Source organism: Bombus affinis, chromosome 2 (genome assembly GCF_024516045.1).
Source record: "Bombus affinis isolate iyBomAffi1 chromosome 2, iyBomAffi1.2, whole genome shotgun sequence".
Classification (NCBI taxonomy): domain Eukaryota; kingdom Metazoa; phylum Arthropoda; class Insecta; order Hymenoptera; family Apidae; genus Bombus; species Bombus affinis.
The window spans coordinates 15,876,476-15,901,366 of NC_066345.1; the positions used below are offsets into that span (position 1 = coordinate 15,876,476).

Below are 24,891 nucleotides of genomic sequence, written 5' to 3' on the forward strand. Positions count from 1 at the left end.
GTCATCCGGATGTGCTTTCTGCAATCCTCGAGGTAATGTGTACAGGCTGCGAGCTGGGCTATTTGGATGATTTTCTAGCCGAGCTTTATATTTGTTTGCAAAGCGTTCTATTTCTTCTTCGTCTGTTCTAACACATAGGTCTTCCCGAGGTCATCGTTACAAGCGTACCACAGACCATTTACGATCGTGCCAAGTATTATCGACTGCATTGGTTCTATTTTTTTAACGCGGCTATCAGCTACTGTTCCCTGTGGTTCGATGCCTTATGTCCACATAGGTCTTACGATAACTTTGCATATTAATAGCTTCTGGATTTAATGGGGTGTCGTGAATTAGAATGTTCTAAAACAGCGTCTTTTTGTGATTTTTTTAGAAAACCAAAAAGGGATTAAATTATTATATATTTTTCTTCTCGATGAACTAAAAAAGTTCGTCAAAAAGTTTACTTGAATAGTTGTTACAGCACCTAAAAGTTAATTTTTTCTTTTTATAAAACACACTTTTTCTTTAAACCCGTCAAAATTTTTAATTTCACACTATTTTCTGCCTTTCTTTCTTTTTTAGTTCATCGAGAAGAAAAATATATAATAATTTAATCCTTTTTTGGTTTTTCGTTTCGGTCAAGAATTACGAGGTGGATCTTTCACGCCGATTGAAAACTGCAGCCCATGAAATGGGCTTAGAAATCTGTTATAACCTTTTTCTTTACTTTAAAAAAATCTTTTTGTATTCGTTAAATATATATAAAACCATACCTCAAAATTCAATAACTTCGTTTCTTTCTTTCCCTTCTAAAAAAAATCACAAAAAGATGCAATTTTAGAACATTCCAATTAAGGACACCCCCTTAATTACAAGTATCATCAACTTGCTGTAAATCAACGTATCTATCTTTCTCTACTATATTTACTCGTTTATTTATTATTACTAATCCTGCTCTTTCGGGTTTTTCACAAATCTCCGGTTTTACGTTACATTACATTCTCTAATTCTCTGGTCCTTTTCGAAGTATACGTTTCGCTTCACGCACGACGATCCATGAAATAAACAAATTTTCAACGAACCATATACATTTTACAAGGAATAACATTTCATTTAGAACACGGTAGAGTAACTCTGTTCTTCCACCAAAGAAGATAATTTACGGAATCCTACGCCGCACCCTGTCAGCAGCTTCCATCTCCTATTCGACTTTCCACCACGCAACAAAGATATTGCATGGTAAACTATCCTCTGCTGCGGTTCTACGCAGTTTGTTGGTAAACATCGAACGTTCCATCCAATTGACGACGCCGTGCCCCCAATGTTATTCGATATCCGACGTTGGTGTGACGCGTAGCATGCGGTTGAACCACAGTTATTACGGTTAAAACTGGGAATTATATGTAAACCGCGTGGCAAGAGTGATTTTCGCCTAATATCGATTTCATTCGGATATCAGTGACGGCTAACGAACTTCGCAATATCGAGTTACGCTTGGCATTTCCGTTGCCTCGCTGGATACAAATGTCAGTCACGTGTGTGAAGGTAAGGGTTCAGTTCGAAGATACGCACACATGGATATTTACATAGGACGAATCTCATTTCCGTGTACATAAGTGGGACGTTGTTAAAGCGGAAAGGGAAGAAGGGAATTAGGAAATTGCAAATTGCGGATCACCATCGTCTTTAAATATTGGAACGTATATCTTGGTGTTACTGGAGAAGTAATACGATACTTTCTTCGGTGATTGATCGCCGTTATGTTTCTCATAATTGATCGATGTCAGAGGGCAGTTCCATCTTGGTGTTCCCTTTGACACACCGCCAGGTTCGAATAACGTAAACCTTCGAATTCTACTGGTCGTGAAACGGTATGCAATTATTATGCACGAGAAAACAAGGAAACTGAGACTTTCAGTGAAATAATTCGAAGATGAAAGCAATTAAAAACGTAGCGGCACTCGACAGCAAAACTTTCCGACGGTTTCTGTCCTATGGCTTGCTGCACAAAGACCCTACCCAGGGTCCGGACGACGGCAGCGCGGTGGTTTCTTTTTTCTTTTTTTTTTTTTATTTGGTAGACTTTTACAATCAATATTCATTGAGAATTATAAGTAAATTCTTTTGGCGTGGTACTGTAACTTGGATTATAAGAGTTTATAGTATGTTTGATTCTAGTTGAATCTAATGTTTAAATCTAAAGGGTAATGTCATTTTAGTCTGCGGATCTGATCGATCGTGTCAAGTAATTGGGAAACTAATGGGTTTTGGTAGTTGTTAACTCTTATATTATATCTGTTACTGAATTTGCATATTTCTTCTTTAATTGTGGGTATCTTAAAGTCGTCATGTATTGTTTCGTTGGTAACATACCAAGGTGCATCTATCGAGGATCTTAGAGTTTTTGATTGGAATCGTTGAAGAATTTCTATGTTGGAGTTACTCGCTGTTCCCCATAATTGGATCCCATAGGTCCAAACAGGTTTTAATATGGCTCTATATAGCATTATTTTACTCTGCATGTACTCTGGAGCATCTGCCAACGTGCCATTACATTATGTGGTTTTTTTGGTGACGGGTACTTTCCGCAGATAAAAATCCATACAGCACCCGAGTCCCCTGGACCACTTGGAGTTGGGTAAACGCCCAACCGTCGCGCAAGGCACACAGTGCCCTGCTTCCTGGATTAGCTAGGCCTGCAGGGGCTGTCGCTCGTCTCAGGTCGAACGGGGCCCTTTCTAAGCCCTTCCGTCTACCGGGACGGTACCGGAGCAGGTGGGACGCTGCTCACACGCCGGAGGCCATTCGGTGGAAGGGAACACCTTAATTCGGCCCTCTTGCCAGCATCTTGGCCATCAACCACTACCACCACGAGTCCATACCCATTATTTGGCCGAGCAGAGGGGTCGCTACTCCCTCCGGGCTGTAACTCGACCCGCCCGTGGTACCAACCTAAGTCGTTGGTGGGACTATCGTGTGGATGTACGGCCACGTCACTACCGGCGCGGCGTCCTGCTAACCGAGCTCGGCAGTTCCAGATGGGACTCACGTAAGCGGGGTTTACAGGGCGCCTCCAAACCCTGAACTGTCCCCGACGGTCCCATCCTTGGCATCAGGATCGTGGGTGCGCTACTACCCAAGGCCCCTTGGAGAGAGTGTGGCCGCCTCGCTCCTCCGGCAACCTTCCTTGCGGTGTACATAGGGACTCACGTAAGCGGGACGCTTGTCCCGACGGTCCCCCTGGCTGCGGGAACGTGGGTTTGCCAGCCCCCATAGGCTCGCAAAGCGAGCCCTCCCTTCGGGACTGCCAACGTGCCAGTAGAATTATTTTAGTTTTTTTAGTTTTTAGCGCGGTGGTTAGCGTAATCGCTTACGAACGTTCCAGGACCCAGATTCGAATCCCGTCACTCATAGTCCTGTTTTTCACGATTTCTAAATGAGAAGGGAGCGGTCCGGATGGTTGGAAGAAAATCCCCCAACATGGATAAAGACAAAATCTTTATACACCAGCAGTATCTATCACGACCTATACCTCAAAAACATTAAAATTTTGCTGGATATGACCGACACGTGTCGTGATACTTATGACCAACGGTGTGAGATATAATAACGTAAAATATAATAACATAATTATGTCGGAGATGAAAGGACATCGGAGCCTTTCTTCTGGAATTTTTGGGAAGACCCCCGATACTTCAGTCTAGACCTTTCATTATAGCGGTACTTGAATAATAATACTTAGAAGTAGTTGTTTATGATTTAATCCGATTATGTGTGAGAATTGTGACAATAGGCTTGGGCTCGAAGTGACACAACGGGTCGTTGAACGTAGCCACGGTCACAGGATGGACGTTTTTACCTAACAGAGCTATGGAGAAATTGTATAGCTCTCTTTAAAAATTTAATTGACCCGAGGGGTACAGAGAAGAGCATATAAGTGCAGTTCCACTTGGACTGAGCGATTTAGTCGAGTTCTACTTGTACCGTGGGCAAGCAAGTTGAGCTATACTTAAATTGTGGACCGGTGAGTTTAGTTCGACTTGGACTTTGGAAGAAAACTCATTTGCTATCCCATTGACCGTGGATTCGTTATTGAACCTAAGATCATTGCCATTAACATCTCGAGTATCTAATCGTCACTAATCATATCCGTAAATATCATCCATATTGTATAACAACAACGGCTAATCCAAATGAAGATTCGTTACACGCCCATGATCCTAATGAGAACTCGACTTATATAAATACATATAATGAAATCTGGAAGCAAATAATAAGAATACAATAGAGAAGTGAACAATCCGAATGGCACAGAACTGGTCAAAGCAACGACGGAGAAACGCGGTTAACGTTTTTGGCTATAGGTGAGGTGCATATTCTTACCGTTAAAATTAGACGCCTGTAAAATCGCGTGTCTCTGGAACCAAAGTACAAGTAATACTATAAAATTCGACTAACGTCAAACAATAAAATCAACTAACAGATCGAGCACATCGCGTTGAAGGCTTGCTTGGTGAATTTGGCGCCGACTTTTATCGCTCTGGCAGTTGTTTCCGGATTGTAACTAATCTCCGAGTTCAGGCCAATATCTGGGATTATCGTCTGTCGAAGAGCGTAGCCCAGTGTAACCGTACCATCTGTTGTCCATTTTTGCAGGAAGCTTCCATAGTCTTGCGTTTTATATTCCGCATCGGCGACGCCGGTCAGCTGTAATTGGAAAATCGGAAATGGACGGCTTTAATAAAAATCCTTCGGTACCGTGCTAAATAATTTATCGTCGATTGTTTTCCTTTTAGATGAAAATTATAAGAGAATTCCCGTACATAGAGATCCGAAGAATTTCATTATCCGTAATAGCCGTAATTTCGAAGCACGAGTCGCTTATATCTTTAAAAACTGGTATGAGAATTGCGCGCTTCGCACCTTTTATTCGTATTTCTTACTATTTTCCAATAACACGATATTCGTTTCGTTAGTTAAGCGGCGGAATGTCATTACGAAAAATAATATTACGACTGAGAAATAATTATTTCGAGGAATTTGTTCAACGCTTCGACCGATATCGAGTTAGTATAGTATAGTATTAGTATAGTTAAAGTATAGTTTCGATTCGTTTAATGATTATGAACAGCGATAAGACACAATGTGAACTGTAAGATGATTAAAACGATTACGTTTTTGTACATTTGATACTTCCGCGAAGAAGTTTATCATATCGGAAAATGTCTTTTCCCTTCGATCTTTTGCATAGTCAGTTATTTACCGTGCACGATCTGAAGGATGTTCGGAAGACGAAACGTAAAGTAAACTAACTCTGCACTTCGAGCATTTTTTACGATACGATCGATCGATAACTGTGATACACGCTTTGCTGCAACACGGTGAATCTTTTTGAAAGTCTCGTATAAATCTCGCATCGTATTTGCATTACACGTATCTATTATCATTACTATCTGTGACAAAAATTATTGCTTAAGAAGCCCAGATATATCGCCCACATATATCGTGAATTTGTCTTTTATATTCGTTGTAGCCTCTGCTACCAAAGTGTACGTTGACAAAAGTATATCACGGTAACAAAAAATCTATCGTTCCTTTTACAAAATATCTGATAATATTCTATGCTTATGTATAAAGCATAGTCAAACTCGATGATGGTATCCCGCTGAGGGTAGCCATCCACGTGTTATTTAGCAATTAAGTTAGAAAAATTTACCAAATGTCCAGTTGGACAAATTGTAAAGTACAAATTAAATAAAAAAAAAAATTCTACAAAGAAGACCAAAAAGAAAACACCCCACTGACCTCAATAAGGAATAAAATAGTCAAACTCGATGATGGTATCCCGCTGGGGGGAGCCATCCACGTGTTATTTGGCAATTAAATTAGAAAAATTTACCAAATGTCCAGCTGGACAAATTGTAAAATACAAATTAAATAATAACAAAAATTCTACAAAGAAGACCAAAAAGAAAACACCCCACTGACCTCAATAAGGGAATAAAATAGACAAATTCGAAAATGGTAACCCGCTGGGGGTAGCCATTCACATGTTATTTGGCAATTAAATTAGAAAAATTTATCAAATGTCCAGCTGTACAAATTGTAAAGTACAAATTAAATAATAAAAAAAGAAATGTGTAAAGCTCGATACGGTATTATATTCCATATACGCAGTAACAAAAGTTTTTGCAAGACCTACGGAAGTTTGTGACTTTTTACGAATATAGAAGACTACTCGAACAATTGATCGGGGATCTGTAGAATCTCCAGTGTAATGTACTTACTTCTTCTTACTTGTTGCATCCGGAATTTGCATAAGTAAATACACGCAGAAGGTTAGTAATCGCGTAACACTCGCTTCTAAGCGGGTTACAACTTCTTAAATACAATAGAAATTATACTCGGCGATAATAGTATCACGAAGAATATCTCAAAATGCGATCGTTCGGTTGCAAATTATTTTGGTATTACTTTTACTTTGTTGCTTCGGTCGAATTACTATGCTTCGATATTCAGATTACTCGTCCGACGGTTTCGATATTTAATCGAAAATACATAGAAAGGAATAGAATTTGAAGGGCAGACGCGTGGTGGAAAATTACCTTCGATGTGTCGCAGTCCAAGCGTAAATCGCTGCCCATTTCCAGCGTTTCGATGGACCTCGATTTAACACCCAATTTGATAAGACTTTTTCCATAATGATAGCCAGTTCTGAATACATCTCTCGCGTTTGTACCCAGATCCTTAAAACTCGGCACACTCATGTCGTGTTACTTCCGGAAGGTTAACACCGACTAACGCACCAACAGTATTCGATTTAGCTGTAAAACGTGGCTGGTTTTAGAAAGACAATGATTAAGTGTTAACGTTACTTTAACGCTTATTATTATGGTATAGCAAGAATATTTTTAATTTGCAATTAAATTAAATTAAATACCAATAAATTTCGTTTGCACGGGTAGAAAGTTCGTACAATTTTTTCGTAGCGAATAAACTGCAAGTTCGTTTTCATGTTATTTTAATACTTTCAATGATATTTGTGTAATATTAATTTATTCATAAATACACGTTCGTCTACTCAAACGTTAGGGCCAGAATATATGCTAATCGATTATATAGAAATTGAAATTGACTATTTATTTCGATCGTTTTAAACAATAATTATTAAGCACAGTAAGTTAAAGTAGTTAAAAAACAATAATCATTCGAACGAACTAAATTTTACGTCGAATGTATTTCCGAATAACAATGAAACGTTGTTCGTAACAAATTATCCCGTTTACGTATCTAGTGGAATAGCTGTTGCAACGGATTATTCAAGAAATTATTATCACGTTTTCGTTCACAACTCCGTTAGAAAACAAATATCCAAGCTATTCGAGATTAAATAGCATTCGCGTTATTCGAAGCGTTTAGGGTATTAAGGAACAAGCAGAGAAATTCCTCAAACACCGCGTTCACATTCGAAGAGATTTCAGATTCCCTATAACGACAAATTCACTGTAAACTTACCTATGGAAAAATGAAATGTAGAAAAATGTACAGGGTGCGCGTGACACGTAAAAACGTACAAAGTATCGAAAATAAAAACAGAAGGTTTGTAATATTTAGAAATTGAAAGAAATTCCATTTAAGTCTGGCTTGTTCGGTTCGCGTTATTTTCATAAAAATACGAAATTCCACGAACATTTCAATCTGCGAATCGCCAACATCCGCAATCTGTTTATCACTGTACAAAATCTCCTATCTCTTCAAATTGCTGCAACATGTTGCTCGAGCAATATTTCCAACCCTTTCTAGTAACACGAAAGTTATACGAAACAGCTTGGATATCTTGTTTGCGACGAGACTTGGCAAAATTTGAGGCAGAAGGATTTGCATGTTAAGAGGTTAAACGACATTCACCAGACCGAGACGTCGACGTAACTGGACCCGACGATGAACGCGACGATCCTCTCGATCGTGTGCAACATCGCCGTCCTTAACCTTCGTTGAAACGATGAGTCAGTTGCCGAGGTATCGAGAAATTGTCCCAGCTACCAGATTTCTCTTATCTGTTTAGACAGAATTTGAACGATAACAGTGCCATTGACGTTTCTCACGGTTAGTGCGCGGCGGTAAAACATTACGAGCTACGATCGTGGAAGGCAACGATTCCTCGATGTTAAGCTTCCTTCACATCAACTTACTTTTTACTCGAAATCGGATAGGTTCGAGCGTTTGTGACAAATTGTTGATCGTGCTAAACTTTATCACGCGAATAGAAGTAAGAGAATTCTTTGGCTGTTGATGAAACATACAATTTCTTCTGACGTTTCTTCAAGAAGATAAATTACTCGGTCTTCGACGAAACAAGGAAATTCCTTGTTTTTTACTCCTTCACAGGCTGGACAAATTCAAGAATCCTTAGAAATAAATAAATAATGGTGGATGTACGTTATTTTTATTCCGATATCGATACTCGTTTATATATGAACACGAAATTCGTGATGGATTTACCTAAACATTGTTGAAGTCGCTGTTGAAGACAAACAAATCTTTCGTCGCCACATGAAATATTCACTCGTTCCGAGCAAACTGAAAATTAAGTTGCAGTTAACTCGCGCAAACTGGAAGTCAAGTTGCTAGACAAATGCGAACGAGGCTCTGGAATTACCGAGATTCCAAGTTTTAGATTCAAACTGTTCCCCACGTTTACCTGCGATGAAGGACCATACACATACAAATAGAATTTTCAAATTACGTATATACGTGATATCTGAGAGCAGGAAAGGATGACCTCAGACCAAATTATAGATGAAAGAAGAAAGAGAGAAGCAGAAGAGAGGGGGAAAGGATAAGGGAATCCAAATATAACATACGTTAGAGAAAAATCGCCAAAGAAGAGTTACCAAAGTACTGAGAAGGGAGGATGAAGTGGAAGGACGGAAAAATATTAGCAAGATTCAGATGTGAAAACGAGACCAAAGCAAGGGAATGCTGGAAAGAAAAGGGGGAAGAAAGATGCAGACTATGTAAAAGGAAAGGAGAAGACCTGAGACGTGTGATAGAAGAATGTGAAATAACGGGAGGACCAAAGGACATAGAAAAGACACTAAATGAGACTGGAGAAGGATTAACAGAACCAAAAGCAATAATAGAGAAGAGAAGGGCAATACAAGACACGGAGGAACGACAAGACGGAAGCACTACAAGGAGGCAAAAGCCCAAAAGTTGCGATAGTTTTTAGTTATTAGTTTTTAGTTTTTAGAGATAGAATAATTAAAGCAGTGCAATATAATAGAATGGATAAGAGGGCAGGTAGATATATAAGAAGCGAAAGGCACGGACTAAGCAATAATAATAAATACAAGCGTTATCTCTATATAATCAATAATATATTCTTTCGTTATCAGCAGAACATTTTCTGTTGATTTTATTGACATATTGGATTAATCACTTCTTAAAGTTACTCATTGTTGAAACAACATCAAACCGTTTCACGCGATATATTTCAAACATCCAAACGATCGTATACCGTTTCATGCTAAAAAATCGATTAAATCCATTGACAATGAAACGATATTTCATATACGGTTCTTACAAGAATTATTGTTATTTAAGACTTAGGAAAACGTATATACAGCAACCACGCACACTGTGCGTATTTCTGGCGCGCGTTTCCATTCAGTGATAGTACTTCGGCGGATTGGACTGCCAAAGCGAAAGGATTAAGCGACACATCCTTGTATCTGGTCTACTAATTGGAAGCGAGTGTATGGGATAAGATGTGTTGCGTTTGCAGATCGAAACATATAATAATGCGAAGTAGCGATGTCTAATGAATAAGCTGACTGCCGCAAGACGTCGCAAATAAGACTCATTACGATGTCTTTTGTCGTAGAAGCAGTCTGTGGCCTGGCGTTGTCACACGACAATTTCGCAGAACGTTCTGCTTTGTCTCGGTACTTTGACGATCGTATCTTGTCTAAGGACGCAACATTTCTCCGTGATGGAATTCGCTGCTCGCCTGATAGCTGGTTTAAAGACGTAGAACGCAGCGACAAATTCTTTGATCGAACAACTTGCAGTATTTTTTTTCTCTCTCTTTTTTTTTAATAGACTTTGAGCTTCACTGAGTAAATTGGATTATTCATCCGTACAGCAGTTACCTACGATGCTTACAGTGGCAATTAAAATACATTCACAAATTTACTGTAGCAGCTAGATCTTATTCAGCGATATTCGTCCATTTTGTTAAATTCAAATTTGTTTATTTAAGACACGTTACGTAACAAGTTCGCTACGATATTATCGATATTCGTTTATTTCGTAAATGTACGATATTTACAAAGTTGGAAGGATATTGGTTACAAGTACGATCGTGTAGAACATTACAGACGGACGAAGAATAAATGTGTGAACGATAAATGAATTTCAAACGAATGGAATTATTCAAACGAATGAATGAAATTCAGTCGCGTTAAATTATACGCGGAATTACTTCGAAATTTCCAACTAAAAAGGAGGGCGCTTAATTGGATCTAATTAAATAGCTTGATAATTACATCTTGGAAATATATTAAAAAACTTCCTATCGATTAAACGAATCCTCGTAATACTTCCGTTAATCGTATCCTCAATTTTATATTTTAATACTATATAATAATTAATTATATAAACCTTGAAACCGATAAATTGTTTCATAAATTTATCGATAAAATGTTTAAACTATGCTGATGAACAGCTCACTGGAGTTTTATTGCGTTTAATAAACGAATATCATCGTGATTAAACTACGGAAATTTTCACGCCGGAAAATTTCATTACTTGGAAATAAGATTCATCGTCTCTGCTAGAACATATTTTATAAAAATGAATAATTATATTCTCTGTATGTAGACCGTAATCATTCTTGAATGTTAATTAAATATTTATTTATTTACATATTTTAACTATCGGATACACGAGCGCATAAATAAAAATAAGAAAGAACGACCACTGAATACAAGTGACGATTCGTGCGATTTCGTCCGAGACAAATATTATAGTTGCTTGAAAGATGGTTACGGACCCGTAAAAGAAAAACGACGATCTCTCACAGCCGAACAAGGTCTATTTTAACAAAATAAACGACCCAATTCGAAAGACCGAGCACACTTCAAAGTGCTAAGAATTTTGTTATTAATCTTTCGAGCTCGAATTACGACAGTAAACGGCGATGAAATGCGATCAGAATTATTTATTTTGTCATTAGATGGTAATGACAAAATCCTTAGCACTTTGGAGTTACCTAAGTTAGTCCTGTGTGCAGCGATAGGAGAAAGTTGACGAATTTTTACTACGTTCGACTAACCGACTATATTAAAAACTATAACACTAAACGGACTAATTCGAAAGACCGAGTACACTTCAAAGTGCTAAGAATTTTGTTATTAATCTTGCGAGCTCGAATTGGGACAGTAAACGGCGATAAAATGCGATCAGAATTATTTATTTTGTCATTAGATGGTAATGACAAAATCCTTAGCACTTTGGAGTTACCTAACTTAGTCCTGTGTGCAGCGATAGGAGAAAGTTGACGAATTTTTACTACGTTCGACTAACCGACTATATTAAAAACTATAACACTAAACGGACTAATTCGAAAGACCAAGTACACTTCAAAGTGCTAAGAATTTTATTAATCTTGCGAGCTCGAGTTGGGACAGTAAACGGCGATAAAATGCCATCAGAGCTATTTATATAAGAATTAACCAACTATTAATACTAAACTAAGTGATTACCGATTTTGTCATTAGGTGATAATGAAAAAATCCGCAATCGCTTAGTTGCCAACCCAATAGATCGTCCGTGTAACTCAATAACACGGAACTTCCCGATTCGCCAACGTTTCTCCCCTTTGTAAGCAATCTGGCCGATTAGCCGCGCGAGTAGGAGGAAATCCAGGTCCTGCAGGACAGGCAAACCGTCAGGAGAGGAGGATTACGCGAAAATCCATCAGCTAGGATTTTTCGAAACGTCGAGGAGGAGCGAGTCTATCCGCGAATTGAGTCGACATTACTCGGTCCTTCTACGTCTAATGGATTTCTCGTGCAGATCGCGTGAAGCTTCGCGTCTGCGAATCTCGTAAATCCGACGAGAAACTAGAACGAGAAAGCGTAGAACGATATAGCCGGGTCGTTGTCGAAATGAAAGCCGAGGTTACCAGTTGGAGATGTTGTCCCAATGTCTGACACTTTTGTTCCTTCTTTGTTGATCGTGTTGAGTTTGACGCGTGTTAGCCGAGAAAGTTCGAGAGCCAACGGCTTAAAAGGATCTACGCCTCGACCGATAAAAGAGCAAACTCGTCGACAAGCGAGCAAAGTCTGTGGACTTTCTTACGACAGATTCGCGTTAGGCAAATTGTTTTCGACAGTGGCACGAGCTGATACCGCCGAATCTCTTCAAGATCTCTGCAATCGATGGATTGCATCGAATGTATAGTAGTGGGATATTTTTGAAAAGCTGAGTAGCATAAACGTGCGATACCAGGTTAAGCTGAAGCGTATTAGAGAAACAATTTCGGCAATTCTTTCTTCTATTATTGATTCTTCATTTAATTCAACTCAATTAATTCTTCTTTGACATTTTGTTTTTTTTTTTTTTTTGTATATTGCGATGTTAGAGAGATGGCTGTTTCTAAATGGCTGTTTCTTTATTAGAAAGACTCTAATCGTAGATTCTTGGGATTTTGATAGCGTTTAGGAAATAAAGTATGTTTCTGGTTAATATACAATTTATTATTAACCCTTTGCACTCTGAATTTTATTTCATTCTCGTTGCCAGCAGCTCCCAACGCTTCTAAGTGTTTTATTTGAAATTTACTTTAACCAAAAAATAAGACAATTTAAATAAATAAAGGAAGAAACAAATTCACTTAAATACCAGTCTTATTCACACTATTGTTGTATTTTGTAACTTTAAGTGTACGATATATCTGGAAACAATTTCCAGAATGCAATCCTGCTTTTCTTTCGCACGTTTCACAAAAAAAGGTGACAATGAAAGAATGTCGAGTGGGACTCGACAAAGGAACTTCTGAGATAAAAATTGATGTCGAGTCACACTCGACGTAGCAGTGCAAAGGTTTGATACAATTTTTATTATTCGACGAAACAGATTCCTTTCGAACTGAAGATGCTTAGAGAATGAAACCATCAGGGAGGAAACTCTATGTCGACTAAATGTCACGCGGAATATTCGAGTTCTACGCGTTACAAGAAATTAGGCTAAAACGCGAGACATCGGTTTACAACAATACACCTTAATTCCCGTAATGAGCACGTTAGTGTACGAGGATTCACTTTGACCCTAATCTCTCCTTCTAAGTCTGTCACATGGTACATCGTTTATTCGTTATTCAGTAACCTGACATTTAAAACGTTGATGTAATCGAGGCCGAGAATTACGCTGACTAAATATCACTCGACCATACCTTAAATCTTTTCCTTACTATTTATTGCGAATAAATTGCAAATAAATAAATGGGATGATACACTGAACGAAAAAGTCCGATGACTTTAACGCGATTAACGTTTATATAGTTACGATTAATATAAGTCTGAACAATTCTACGATTCTACTTTAGGTGGAATATTACAATTTTCGAAAATTTCTATAAATGTTATTAATATAAATATAAAACTTGCATAAGGGATTGTAGCAAATGAATAAATGAACGTATTATCCCCGTAATCACTCGTCGTTTCATATATAAAACCAGTGAGCTGTTTTTGACGAGTATACTCGTCACCGAGAAATGGCAATATTTTGTGCTACGAAGAAGCCTGTCGGTAATAGAATTAAAAAATAAAACAGCCGTTTCGTTACGATTTAATTCTATGCCGTAAGAGCTACGCATACTGTGCGTTTGACGAGTATACTCGTCACCGAGAAATGGCAATATTTTGTGTTACGACGAGGTCTGTGGGTAATAAAATTAAAAAATAAAACAGCCGTTTCGTTACGATTTAATTCTATGCCGTAAGAGCTACGCATACTGTGCGTTTGACGAGTATACTCGTCACCGAGAAATGGCAATATTTTGTGTTACGACGAGGTCTGTGGGTAATAAAATTAAAAAATAAAACAATCGTTTCGTTACGATTTAGTTATATGTCGTAAGAGCTACGCATACTGTGCGTTTGACGAGTATACTCGTCGTCGCTTACTTTTTCTCATACATTTTCAAAGTTTTCAAACTAATAGAAATCTTTACGTTGAAAATGCAAATTGTAGAAATGAAAAATTGTTGTAGAATAATTTTAGTGAAATCATAAAGAGTAACGAAAGTGTTCGATACAGAAATAAACGATCGATTATTAATTTCTAAACTAATATTTTCTAAGTTGATATTCTCTTTCTCGGCTCGAACTCCACTCAAGACTCGAACAAAAGCTCAAACTCGACAAATCAAATAGATAAAATACTTCCATTATAAAATCCAACCAGCTATGAATTTTTAAATGACGTAGAATGTACGTTAGCGGTAACCAGTTATCGATTTTAGGATAATATAGAACTACATCGGCAGCTGCCAATATGTTAAGAAGCAGTTTGTAATTTATAAAGATCTTTAACCAATAAAATTGTTATAAAATGGATTTAGTTAGTCGAGGTATTAGCAAGATTTATAAAAGCTTTTACAATATTCAAAGGGCTGTCAAAATATATACGTAGAAAAGTTAAAAGAAAGAACTGGTATAAAAATATCGTTAACGTTAAATATACTCGCGCGATTTGATTGTTCGTTTTACCACGTTGTTACCCAAAAACGTATTCCTAAGTTAAAGATCTTAAACTAATATTCTCGGAAAATATAACGGCGAGATGCGGGAAAGTTCTGCGCCTGACAGGAACTGTAATTGACAAGGTCAAGTATAGTATAAGTATCGAATAGAAAATCTTAGTAGTAAGAAAATAGTAAGGAAAAAGAAAATGGTAAATAAATTCAGAGACAAAGATGTTGGAATTTTCCACGAAACAATCAAATTTATCTTATACGAGCAAACGCTATTAGTAATTTTTGATACAGTAACAAACGATCCAACAAGATATTACGTACTTTAAATTCAGCAAGATAAAGTATCAAAATATGAAAATATATCGATCTATGTCATTGCCATTACCGCTATCATTGTCGTTAGGCGCACTGTATCGAACGCGGCGATATACGTCTACGAAACCGTACGGTAAAATGTATTTTGTCCCGTCGTTGAAACGTCGAGCGATGAGAAACGACGTATTTTAATAACATTTGTCATTTTTATTCGTCGAGGAAAAATAGAAATCGATGGCACGACCCTTCTAAGCGATAGGCGAACAAGCCTCGTCTGATGCTATCCATTCCACTTATATAAAATGAAAGAACTCAAGGTGATTCTTAATTGGGATGAGCTTGACTATAGTAGGTGCCAGAACGAAAGGAAAAGGTCGATGATTTAAAGAACGATGGAGTTCGACGAAGAAACGAGGCACCGCGCGATTCGATTACGAATTTTTGTCTTCTTTTTTCTGCTTCTTCGACTTTCCATGGCTGAAGAAAATAAGAAAAAGAAGAAAAGTACTGAACTCGCGCTGCTGCTGTGACATCAATCACATATCAACCTTAATCAAAGATAGGATATCAATCGCAGAACTTCGGACTCCTTTGAACACACCTTAGTCCACATCATAGATGAGACATGGACCCCCGACCTTCGGACACTTTTCCACGTCATAACGTACACCGAGCCCCCTCAACATCCCAAAACCAAAAAGTATTTAAGCCGAGACTTCAACCCGCTCGGGCGGTTCTTGTTCTAGCTCTTGTTATTGTACAACCCCTTCTTCCGGTTCGGTGTAAGTCTATTCTTGTAAGTATTAAATTTATAATAAAAGTTCGATGAAAGAAAATTAAAAGTTGAGTTACGACTCAGCCTTCTTTTCCCTTACAATCCAAGTGTCGGTTTTACGTGACACTGCAGACTACAGCGATACGTGCGTCGAAGGTGTTCGAAAGTTTCGAAGGTGTACAAAATTCCAAGCCAATTGGACAAGTAAATTGGACAAATTAGTGTTAACACTTTGACTGCCACGCCGAAATCACACGTTTCGTTCAGGACGCCACGGGAATATTTTTATTATTCAAAGCATATAATGGCAAAATAATAATAAATTGATGGTGTAAGACAACATTCTTCCTCAATGGACCGTTTATCTTATTGGTGGTCACGGGCGACCACCGTGGCGCCTTGGTAACGGTTGATAGCGACATATTGTAACGAGGCTTCGTTTATTTCAACAAACCATTCGCGTTCGTTGTTTCTTTGTAAGCAAAACGTGCGGAATATATTGTCGAAACGTGTAGAAGATATTAGTAAACGGTATTTGCTCGTTCTATATACAATAGTAAGGTATGTTCACACTTGTAACTTCAATTATACGATTATAAAGCAGCATTTGCGATTATTTTCTAAGCTGTGTTTATAATAATATTCGTAGATTACCCCTCAAAGATATGGACGCAAACACAGTGCACCGTTGGATGCAAGATTCGTTCTCATTTTCTTTTATCGATGTTCTAATAAAAATGTTTAATCGTTCAATGGGGCATTTCTTATTTCAAAGTATCTTCTATTGTTCGGTTATATTAAAAATTCCCTAACTGTCAATTTTCATTCAATTTTTACAATTGTAAGAAGTTCAAGAGCTCCGGTCACCAATGACCACCGTGCTGTCACAGGAGAAACCGTAGCCGGTCAAAGATGACCAACGTGGCAGTCAAAGTGTTAAGAAGGAAAACGCGTTTAGAAACCTTTTACACACGGAATAACTCGATTAACGTCAGAAGTTGAAGCGTAGCGTTGCGCGAATGTATTTTTACGATCGTATTTTTCAAGAAAATGTTAAAGCAAATTTTGTTTCCTGAGCTTTGCATTTAAAACACCGCTAATTCCCTCAAACTTACAGCGTAGGTTTAGAATAACAGTTCGCATCCGATACCATTGTACGGCACTCGAGGTGAAGTGGGGCCGAGTAGACGTGAAGCGATAAAAATTTCAAGAGCCGGAGGAAAAACTTGACATTTCGCAGCGGAGTTTCGTTAACCCTGTCGCGATCGATGCGCATACTGAAAAGGAGCGCGAGCGTAAATTCGTCGCACAATGCGCTATCATTTCAATGGACTTTTATTTGAAACGCGGCACGGTTCTTTCGCCGAAGCGCGAATAAAGCGCACGTGCCGCAAAATTAACCTACGCGAAATGAGAAAACGGTTTTATGGCCGAAGCGTGGAAACGAAGTTATTAAATAACTCGATCCGCGCGCAGAAATAGAATTTTCCAATCAAATCAGACTCGCTCGGACCGATTTCAGGTATCGATCGTGTGATTCGTACGGAGCAACTTCGCATTAGGTGCGAAAGAAATCTCGCATTACGAAATAGGACGTTGCTTTCGTATCTCTTTGAAGGAAAACCATCGGTTCGCCAAACACTCCGCTATTTCGTGCGGTGCAGAACGAATGTTAGGCGAAAGAGAGTAAAGAGAAAGGTAACAGTCGCCTTCCTCGATTTCGTGTCATTTTTTATCACACACTAGTTAGTTTTTTGATCTAAGGATTCTCTTCGATCAGTGAGAAATCCGAAAGTTACTTTCTGCTGAGATTTCTTTCTTCGTGGTTGTTGAGAATTGTGGATCTTAATCGCCGAAATAAAAGTAGAGGAACACTAAGGCTACACTTAGAATTCGTATTAAAATAGTTTTAGATTTATTTAATAAACGATTTGCAGGATCTTCGTCGATGTACATTTGCACGTGTCTCGGCACTCTCTTCGTCTCACCATCTTCCATACCACGCTGCCAATGGAACAGTTCCATTCGTCTGGTTTTCGAGACGCCGTGCACACATATACTTCCGTACACTCATATTCACATACGTGTGTCACTATTACGCGACCAATCTAGTCTAACACACAAAATTATACGTATCTCAACAGTGGTAACAAAAGCCTTATGTGGTATAATATATCTTGAAAAGATGAAATAAAACCACTCGAATGTAATCGATTTATTTCAATTTGCGAAATTATTTTTACTGGCCCGTCTTTTAATCGAAATGAATCACTTGATTATCGGGGATATGTGTTACGTTGCAGGTATTATTTTCATGAAACTTCCACCAGTTAAATATTCCAGAGTACTGAAAATACAGTTCCGTATTCACTCAATATTCTGCATATTGGATAAAGCAAAGTCGTCCGTCAAAGCTTTGTCAGTCAAATTCCTCCGGTTCTTGCGAATATCCATTTTGCCACGTGTAGTCAGAGCGAAAAAGGGATATTTTGTTCTCACGACGAACAAACCTGTCTATTTTTACTCCGAGTATTAACCAATCTAGCCAACTATGCTCGACTTCTGTTTTATCATTTGCTCTATAAATGGAAGGATTAAGTGCTCGAAGTTGTTTAATATTCAGTATATTCGTTTCCAAAGTTGCCAATCAATTATTAACCATGATTTAATTAAATAAATTACTTCCACTTATTGGAAATGTTATTATCTAATAAGCAATGATCGGAGTTAACAAAAGTTCAGAAAATGTGTATCAAGCGAATAACTCGGATCGATAAAATGATTTTGGACGAAGAATGGATACATTTTGTTGTATTAAAAAAAAAAAAAAAAACTGTCGTGCAACTGGATTCTCATTTTTGGAAAATTCTATCATGCTTTTTGTTAAACAGGCTGTTCCCTCTGTGATCTCTAATTGTCTGCTTAACTAGGGCAAATAATTTTAACGTTACTCAAATGACAGACACTCATTAAACAACTTGGCTTATTTATTAAAATATTTGAAATGCCGGTGTGTCAACATTTTTGGAATTTCTTATTGGCGTTTAATGAGCAATGCGACAAGCAGCGTGTAAATGAGAAAAAACGACTGCTATTAATAAAATTCTGATACACAAAAGATGTATCTATACGATATAAGTAAAGTTTACAAGCTTTGTCCTTCGTTTTTATTAAATTTCATGCATTTAGAAAACTGCAAAAAATTAAAGTCACGCGTTTTTAAACAAAGGTGCAAGTTTGAAGGATTTTCATCCCTATAATGTTATATCTGGACGTATTAAAAATACGTGGAACCTCGATGTGAGAAAGTTTCGGATATTCTTTCGAAATCCCTTTCTGATGCAGAGGGATTAAAACGTGAAAAATATTACAATTGATATAGAGCAAACAACAAAGGTTAAACAATGATTTTAACGGAACTCGGAGGTAACGTGATGACCAAATAAAAAGGGAAAATATCGTCATTTAAAATATCATAGAATTATTTCCATTTCATTGCACATCTTGATTTCTCGATTTACCAAACATTTCTTCTGTACATTTATCCACATTTAAAGTAGATCTTGGTTTAATTTAATCGCTGTTGCTTCCAATTAACTATAAGAAATAAACAAAGTCATTATTTGTCAAAAGATAATAAATGGACCATAGCGAAATTTACGGAAATGGTTTGAATAAAAAGATATATATCTGAATATTTGTAAAAGAAAAGTTTACATATCGAGATATTACGCGAAAAGATGAACGTTTCAAGTAACAAAAAGATACTTTAATTATCCACCGTCATATCTATTTCAATATCGAGTTTATTATATCACATCGTCTTTCCTCGCAAACATCGCTTTGCACACGATAAAACTTTTATTGCGCCAACTTCCATCATCTTTTATTCGAACATAAAATATTTCGGTATCTGAACATGCGCCTTTATTAAAACGTTATTTTTCCTTATGTCGCGTCTCTCTTTAACTTCACCCATTCTACTTCGTTGTAACGTCACGCAGGAGTCTTCCTGAAATAAATAAATTTCACTAGCTACCACGTTCAAAGCTAAAAATACAACTACTTTCACTTCAAAAAAATCACGTAAATTTCACGTTGCCATTCGTATTCGAAGCATTTACCATTTTCTTTACCAACAAATTTTAATTCCTCGAATATCATTGACATTTCTTAGAGATATAACACAATGCACTTTATCCTATAAAGCCTTCTCAGCTCGAATAACACGAACCGTACTATGTACATGCGGTATATCCTCTCATCGTGAGCAAGCTGACTTAAGTGAGAACATCTGAAAGCCCGACTCTCCATTCGCATGAAAAGCAGCAATCTTCTTTCGACCCTCCGAACCGTCGTGTTATTTCAGATCTGATTCTACTCTACCAGTTTCTTTCTCAACAAAGGACCCGTGGGTAATCTCGTTTGCCGGCTGTTCCGATCGAATTCAATCATGCTAATCGTAACAGGGAAAACACAGCTCAGAACATAAGCTCAGGACAGTCTCTATCCGCGAATCTGTGAAACTGTTTGATGTAACAACTTCTGAGAAAACAATTCGCACGGAACACAGTTAACGAGAACCTATTCTTGCTTGGCAAACGTTGTTTTAGCGGTACAATCAATGCTGAATCGCAGCTGCTACCTGTACGCGTATACCGTTTGAGTTGTTAACTGCAATTTGTCGCAGCCTCGCCGTTTCTCGGAAAACGGTCACCGTGTATCGTCGTTGATTATGCGAGTATTCAGTTTATGATCGAATCGAAGCCTACGAACGGTCGCGTAGCATATTTTGGGAAAATGTATTTCTTATTCTTCTACCTTTTGTATTGTAAAAATTTACAATTCTTTCTTTGTAATTTTATTTGGTTGTCCGTTCAGTGTCTTTCTTTTACGGACACGTGTTTTACAACGACGCATCTTTATACAAATATGAAAGCTAATCTGTCGAACGTGATCTTGATAAAACAAAATGGATAATTCGATAAAATAATGTCAAATGTTATGTAAACTTTACTAATATTTACGTTTCTTTATATAAGATTTATTTTGTTGTATTTAGCAGACAACCTCTGCAATGTTTGCCACGTACTTCGCAGAAATTGTGGAATTTTTATTTCAATTTATTACTTTTTACGAAATATTCTGAACTGGTTGAAAGCTCGCGGAATATTCGTTTAATTTCGATTTGTTTCGAATTCTTTGCCCGAATTTGTAATATTATGGAATTTTATCGGTACATTTCGCTGATTATTCGAGAGGAAATTTACAGAGTAGTACGAGGAAGGCTGACATAATTGCCATATGAAATATTTTTACGAAATTTTACGAATATTCTGTAATACGTTTGCATGGAAATTTATAAACAGTTCGAAACACAAGTGGATAGGCAGCAGCTACTACAAAGGAATAAAGTATTTTTATAAAACCTCGCAAAATTGTTCTGGTATTTTTTATATTATCTGTTTAAATAGAAAATCGTAGGTACGTCGACAGAGGAGCAGCCTACAAGCTACTACTTTTATAACTTTGGCTATTTTTGAGAAATTTTATTGAATTTTACCTATCCCATAATTCGTTTGATTAAAGATTTTTCATACCGTCGATGGAACCTGAAAATTCTAATTTTGTCAGACCAGATAGTTTCGAAAAATTCCATAGAATATTTACCGATGCTAATATATTCTGCGATTCGTCGGAGTAAAAAGTTTGTAATACGAACGAAGCAGCGAGTACTAGTCTTGTCACGTAAAATAGCTTTCAAATGTTTCGTAGAATTTTATTAATTTCGGTATATCCTGCAATTCGTTCGAATATTTATAGATACCTGAATATAACTATGTAGTACCGGGGCCAGAAGGCCTAAGGTATCGGCCGAACTGTAAATAATGTACCGTTGGGTCCTTTAAGTGAAAAGGCTGCGTGACCTTGATCACGGGGGTTTCGGGATACCTGTTCCGAAGAACGGGAAAAGGGAGAGCGTGCAGAGAGCGTGGAGAGTGGGCAGAGCGTGTGGAGCGTGCGGAGTGGACAGAGTTTTTGATTGGGAAGCAGAAAGCTGCATGCGAGAATAGAACGACCCATTTGGATACTACAACTATATATGTGGTATTTCATCTTTACATAAACAAAAAGGAAGTGAAAATGTTGACCGTGAAACTTGCGAAAAAAAAGCTCGTTAATCGTTTCGTTCCTATGCAGAAGCGTCCGTTCGCTGCATCAAAATGATGAACAGAGGAAAACATTTCCTATTCTATTGACAAAAGTTCGAAGACGTGCTCCGACAACCGCCCACGCAAACAGGTCGAGAGAATCTCATTGCAACTATTCTCACGTTCCGATCGAATTCATTGTTTGACGAAACAAAACACGCAGATAGTGAACCATCCTCTGTCATTAATTCACTTTGCCTTTGCAATCGATTCTTCGATATTAGTTTGACCGGCAATTTTCAGCGCAGCGTAATGTGTACCTGTATCCGAATTGCCTGTAATGATCGTCATCGACGTTCAAACTGCCAGTGTGTGACGTGTATTATAGCTAAGCTGTTCTATGTTCAAATCAGTGCAATTGGTATTTACAGTAACCGAAACAAATAGATTCGCCTAATTACGGTGAGGAAGAAAAATACGTGGATAGGTAAATGGCGGTAAAGGCAACGAAATATTACTGTTTAGAAAAGTATTGTCCTGATTCTCTATTTTTAGTCATTTAAATTAGACTTAAGACGTTTTCACTTATTCGTTATTTCTTAACATCGACCCTCCTCGATTATATCTTTCTTATAATCCGTCGATTCCTCATCCGTTCCAAATCAAATTGCAACGGATCGAAGAATGTATAGAGAGTTTGCCGAAGGGTCCTCGAAAGAGAAGCACATCAATTAAGAGGATTGTTTCGTTTGGTTGCAGCCGATGCTCGCTGAAACGAAACGCGGTGGCGCCAGCGGGGCCGATGAGGGAGAAGAAGATGGAGTGGAATATTACAGGCTCAGGTCGTTTTCCATAACAGCGAATGGGGTCTATAACCTCGGCGATTCGCTGAAGAGCCGACGTAGCAAGAGTATCAACAGCGTCACATCCTCTGGCACTAGCTGCAGCAGCACCAGGGAGGCCAGGTTATTGAGGTGAGAATAAATCAGTGTATAAAGCACATGTCGCGCATATCCATTATACATGGGACGTTGTTCGACTATAACAGCGACTATAACAAACGGTTAAAACGCGTGACAAAGGCTAGACACACATTAGGTATAGAATGTCGAGACTTTTGTTGAAACAAAGGAAACCTATACGTAACATTTACCACTATGTAAAGCTGTTGGAACATCACACAGGTGTAAGGACAACGTTCCCCTCTCTTTTGTACGTCGTCACGCGATGCTATATATAGTGGGAAAAAGTTACGTGTATATTCCTCGAACATTTACTATGGGAAAATGTTGTGCCTATATTGCTTGAACACCTGTCGCGGAAAAGCGTCATGTGTATATTCCTTGAACACATATCATGGAAAAATGTTATGTGAATATTCGTTGAACGCCTGTCGTGGAAAAGCGTCATGTGTATATTCTTTGAACATATATCATGGAAAAATGTTACGTGTGCATTCTTTGAACATTTACTATGGGAAAATGTTATGCGTATATTCCTTGAACACCTGTCGTGGAAAAGCGTCATGTGTATATTCCTTGAACACATATCATGGGAAAATGTTATGTGAATATTCGTTGAACGCCTGTCGTGGAAAAGCATCATGTGTATATTCTTTGAACACATGTCATGGAAAAATGTTACGTGCGTATTCTTTGAACATTTACTATAGGGAAATGTTATGCGTACATTCCTTGAACAGCTGTCGTGGAAAAGCTTTATATGTATATTCTTTGAACACTTATCAGGGAAAAACTTTATGTGTATATTTCTATTGCGCCTAATTACGTAAAAATATATTTTAATTTCATTGGTTGGCTGTCACGATTATATTGGTAAAACTTAAAACTAATCTGAAAAAAATATACAGATACGAAATACAAGATATAGAAGATATCTATATAGAATTTCAGATTAGTTTCAAGTTTTATCGATATAATCGCGACAGCCGACTAATGAAATTTCAAAATATTTTTGTAGAATACGCAATTACGCAGAATATAAATATACACGTAATATTTTTCATTAATACACAAGATATCTATCAGCATATGCCGACAAATACACAAGCTTATTTTTATAATTGTATCAAGTCTGCCGAAAGTACTTAGTCTTCCCCTCCAAATATTATTCCTCCGCCAATCTGTCAGATTTACACGGTAGACATTTACACGTGGCATAGCACAGACTGTGTTATACGTCAGATGAATTTGACTTGTAGATGAATCTTGCACCACGATTCGTACTGTACGCGGATCATCCGTCACGCATGTGTATGTATGCAGCTGCGTTTACGCTAAAAACTACCATCCCCTTGAAACTATTATATCTACTTATCGATATTACGATACGAAGTACCATTTGTCACGAATAGCGGTAACAGCAAGTAGGTCGATCTACGTGAAAACCTGCTAATACGATAACATACATCACGTCCAAAATAGCATAATATCTTGGCCCTAATGTGCATACTATCTCAAGTTAAATGACACGCTATATCGTGTACTGCTTCCTCGGATTTATCTTTCCTCGAAGATGCCCTTGAAGAATAGCGCCAAGCGTAGGTAAAGGCATAAAAGACGCAATAAAAAATCAGGGCAGATTTTCTCCTACAAAACGTCCACGGAAATACTGTTCTCCGTATCGTACGCGGTTCTTTGTTCAAGAAAGCCAACTCATAAATTCCAAGTCCTTGTCCCCTCGTGCTATTACACACATATCGGGCTTACGATACGTCGATTGCCATTGGGGAACCATCGCTGTTGTAAAACTTTCGCAAGAAAGTCGATTGATAAGTCCTGGGCATGCGCCATTTCTTAAGAAAATACGTAATCCTTAAAGCGCAGCTGACTTCCCTCTCGCTTCGATATTTTCTCTCGACCGCACAATATTTTCGATAG

The 24,891-nt window shown here is 37.8% G+C and overlaps 1 protein-coding gene across 3 annotated transcripts in view; it reads left to right on the top strand.

The window, feature by feature from the left end:
* LOC126928872 (GTP-binding protein RAD-like) overlaps window positions 1-24,891 on the top strand; it is a 77,314-nt gene that overhangs the window by 38,688 nt on the left and 13,735 nt on the right. For all 3 annotated transcript variants that reach the window (XM_050744717.1, XM_050744718.1, XM_050744719.1), the window contains one exon: window positions 22,751-22,965. In XM_050744717.1, coding sequence (XP_050600674.1) covers window positions 22,751-22,965 — 215 coding nt within the window. The remainder of the gene's footprint in view (window positions 1-22,750; window positions 22,966-24,891) is intronic.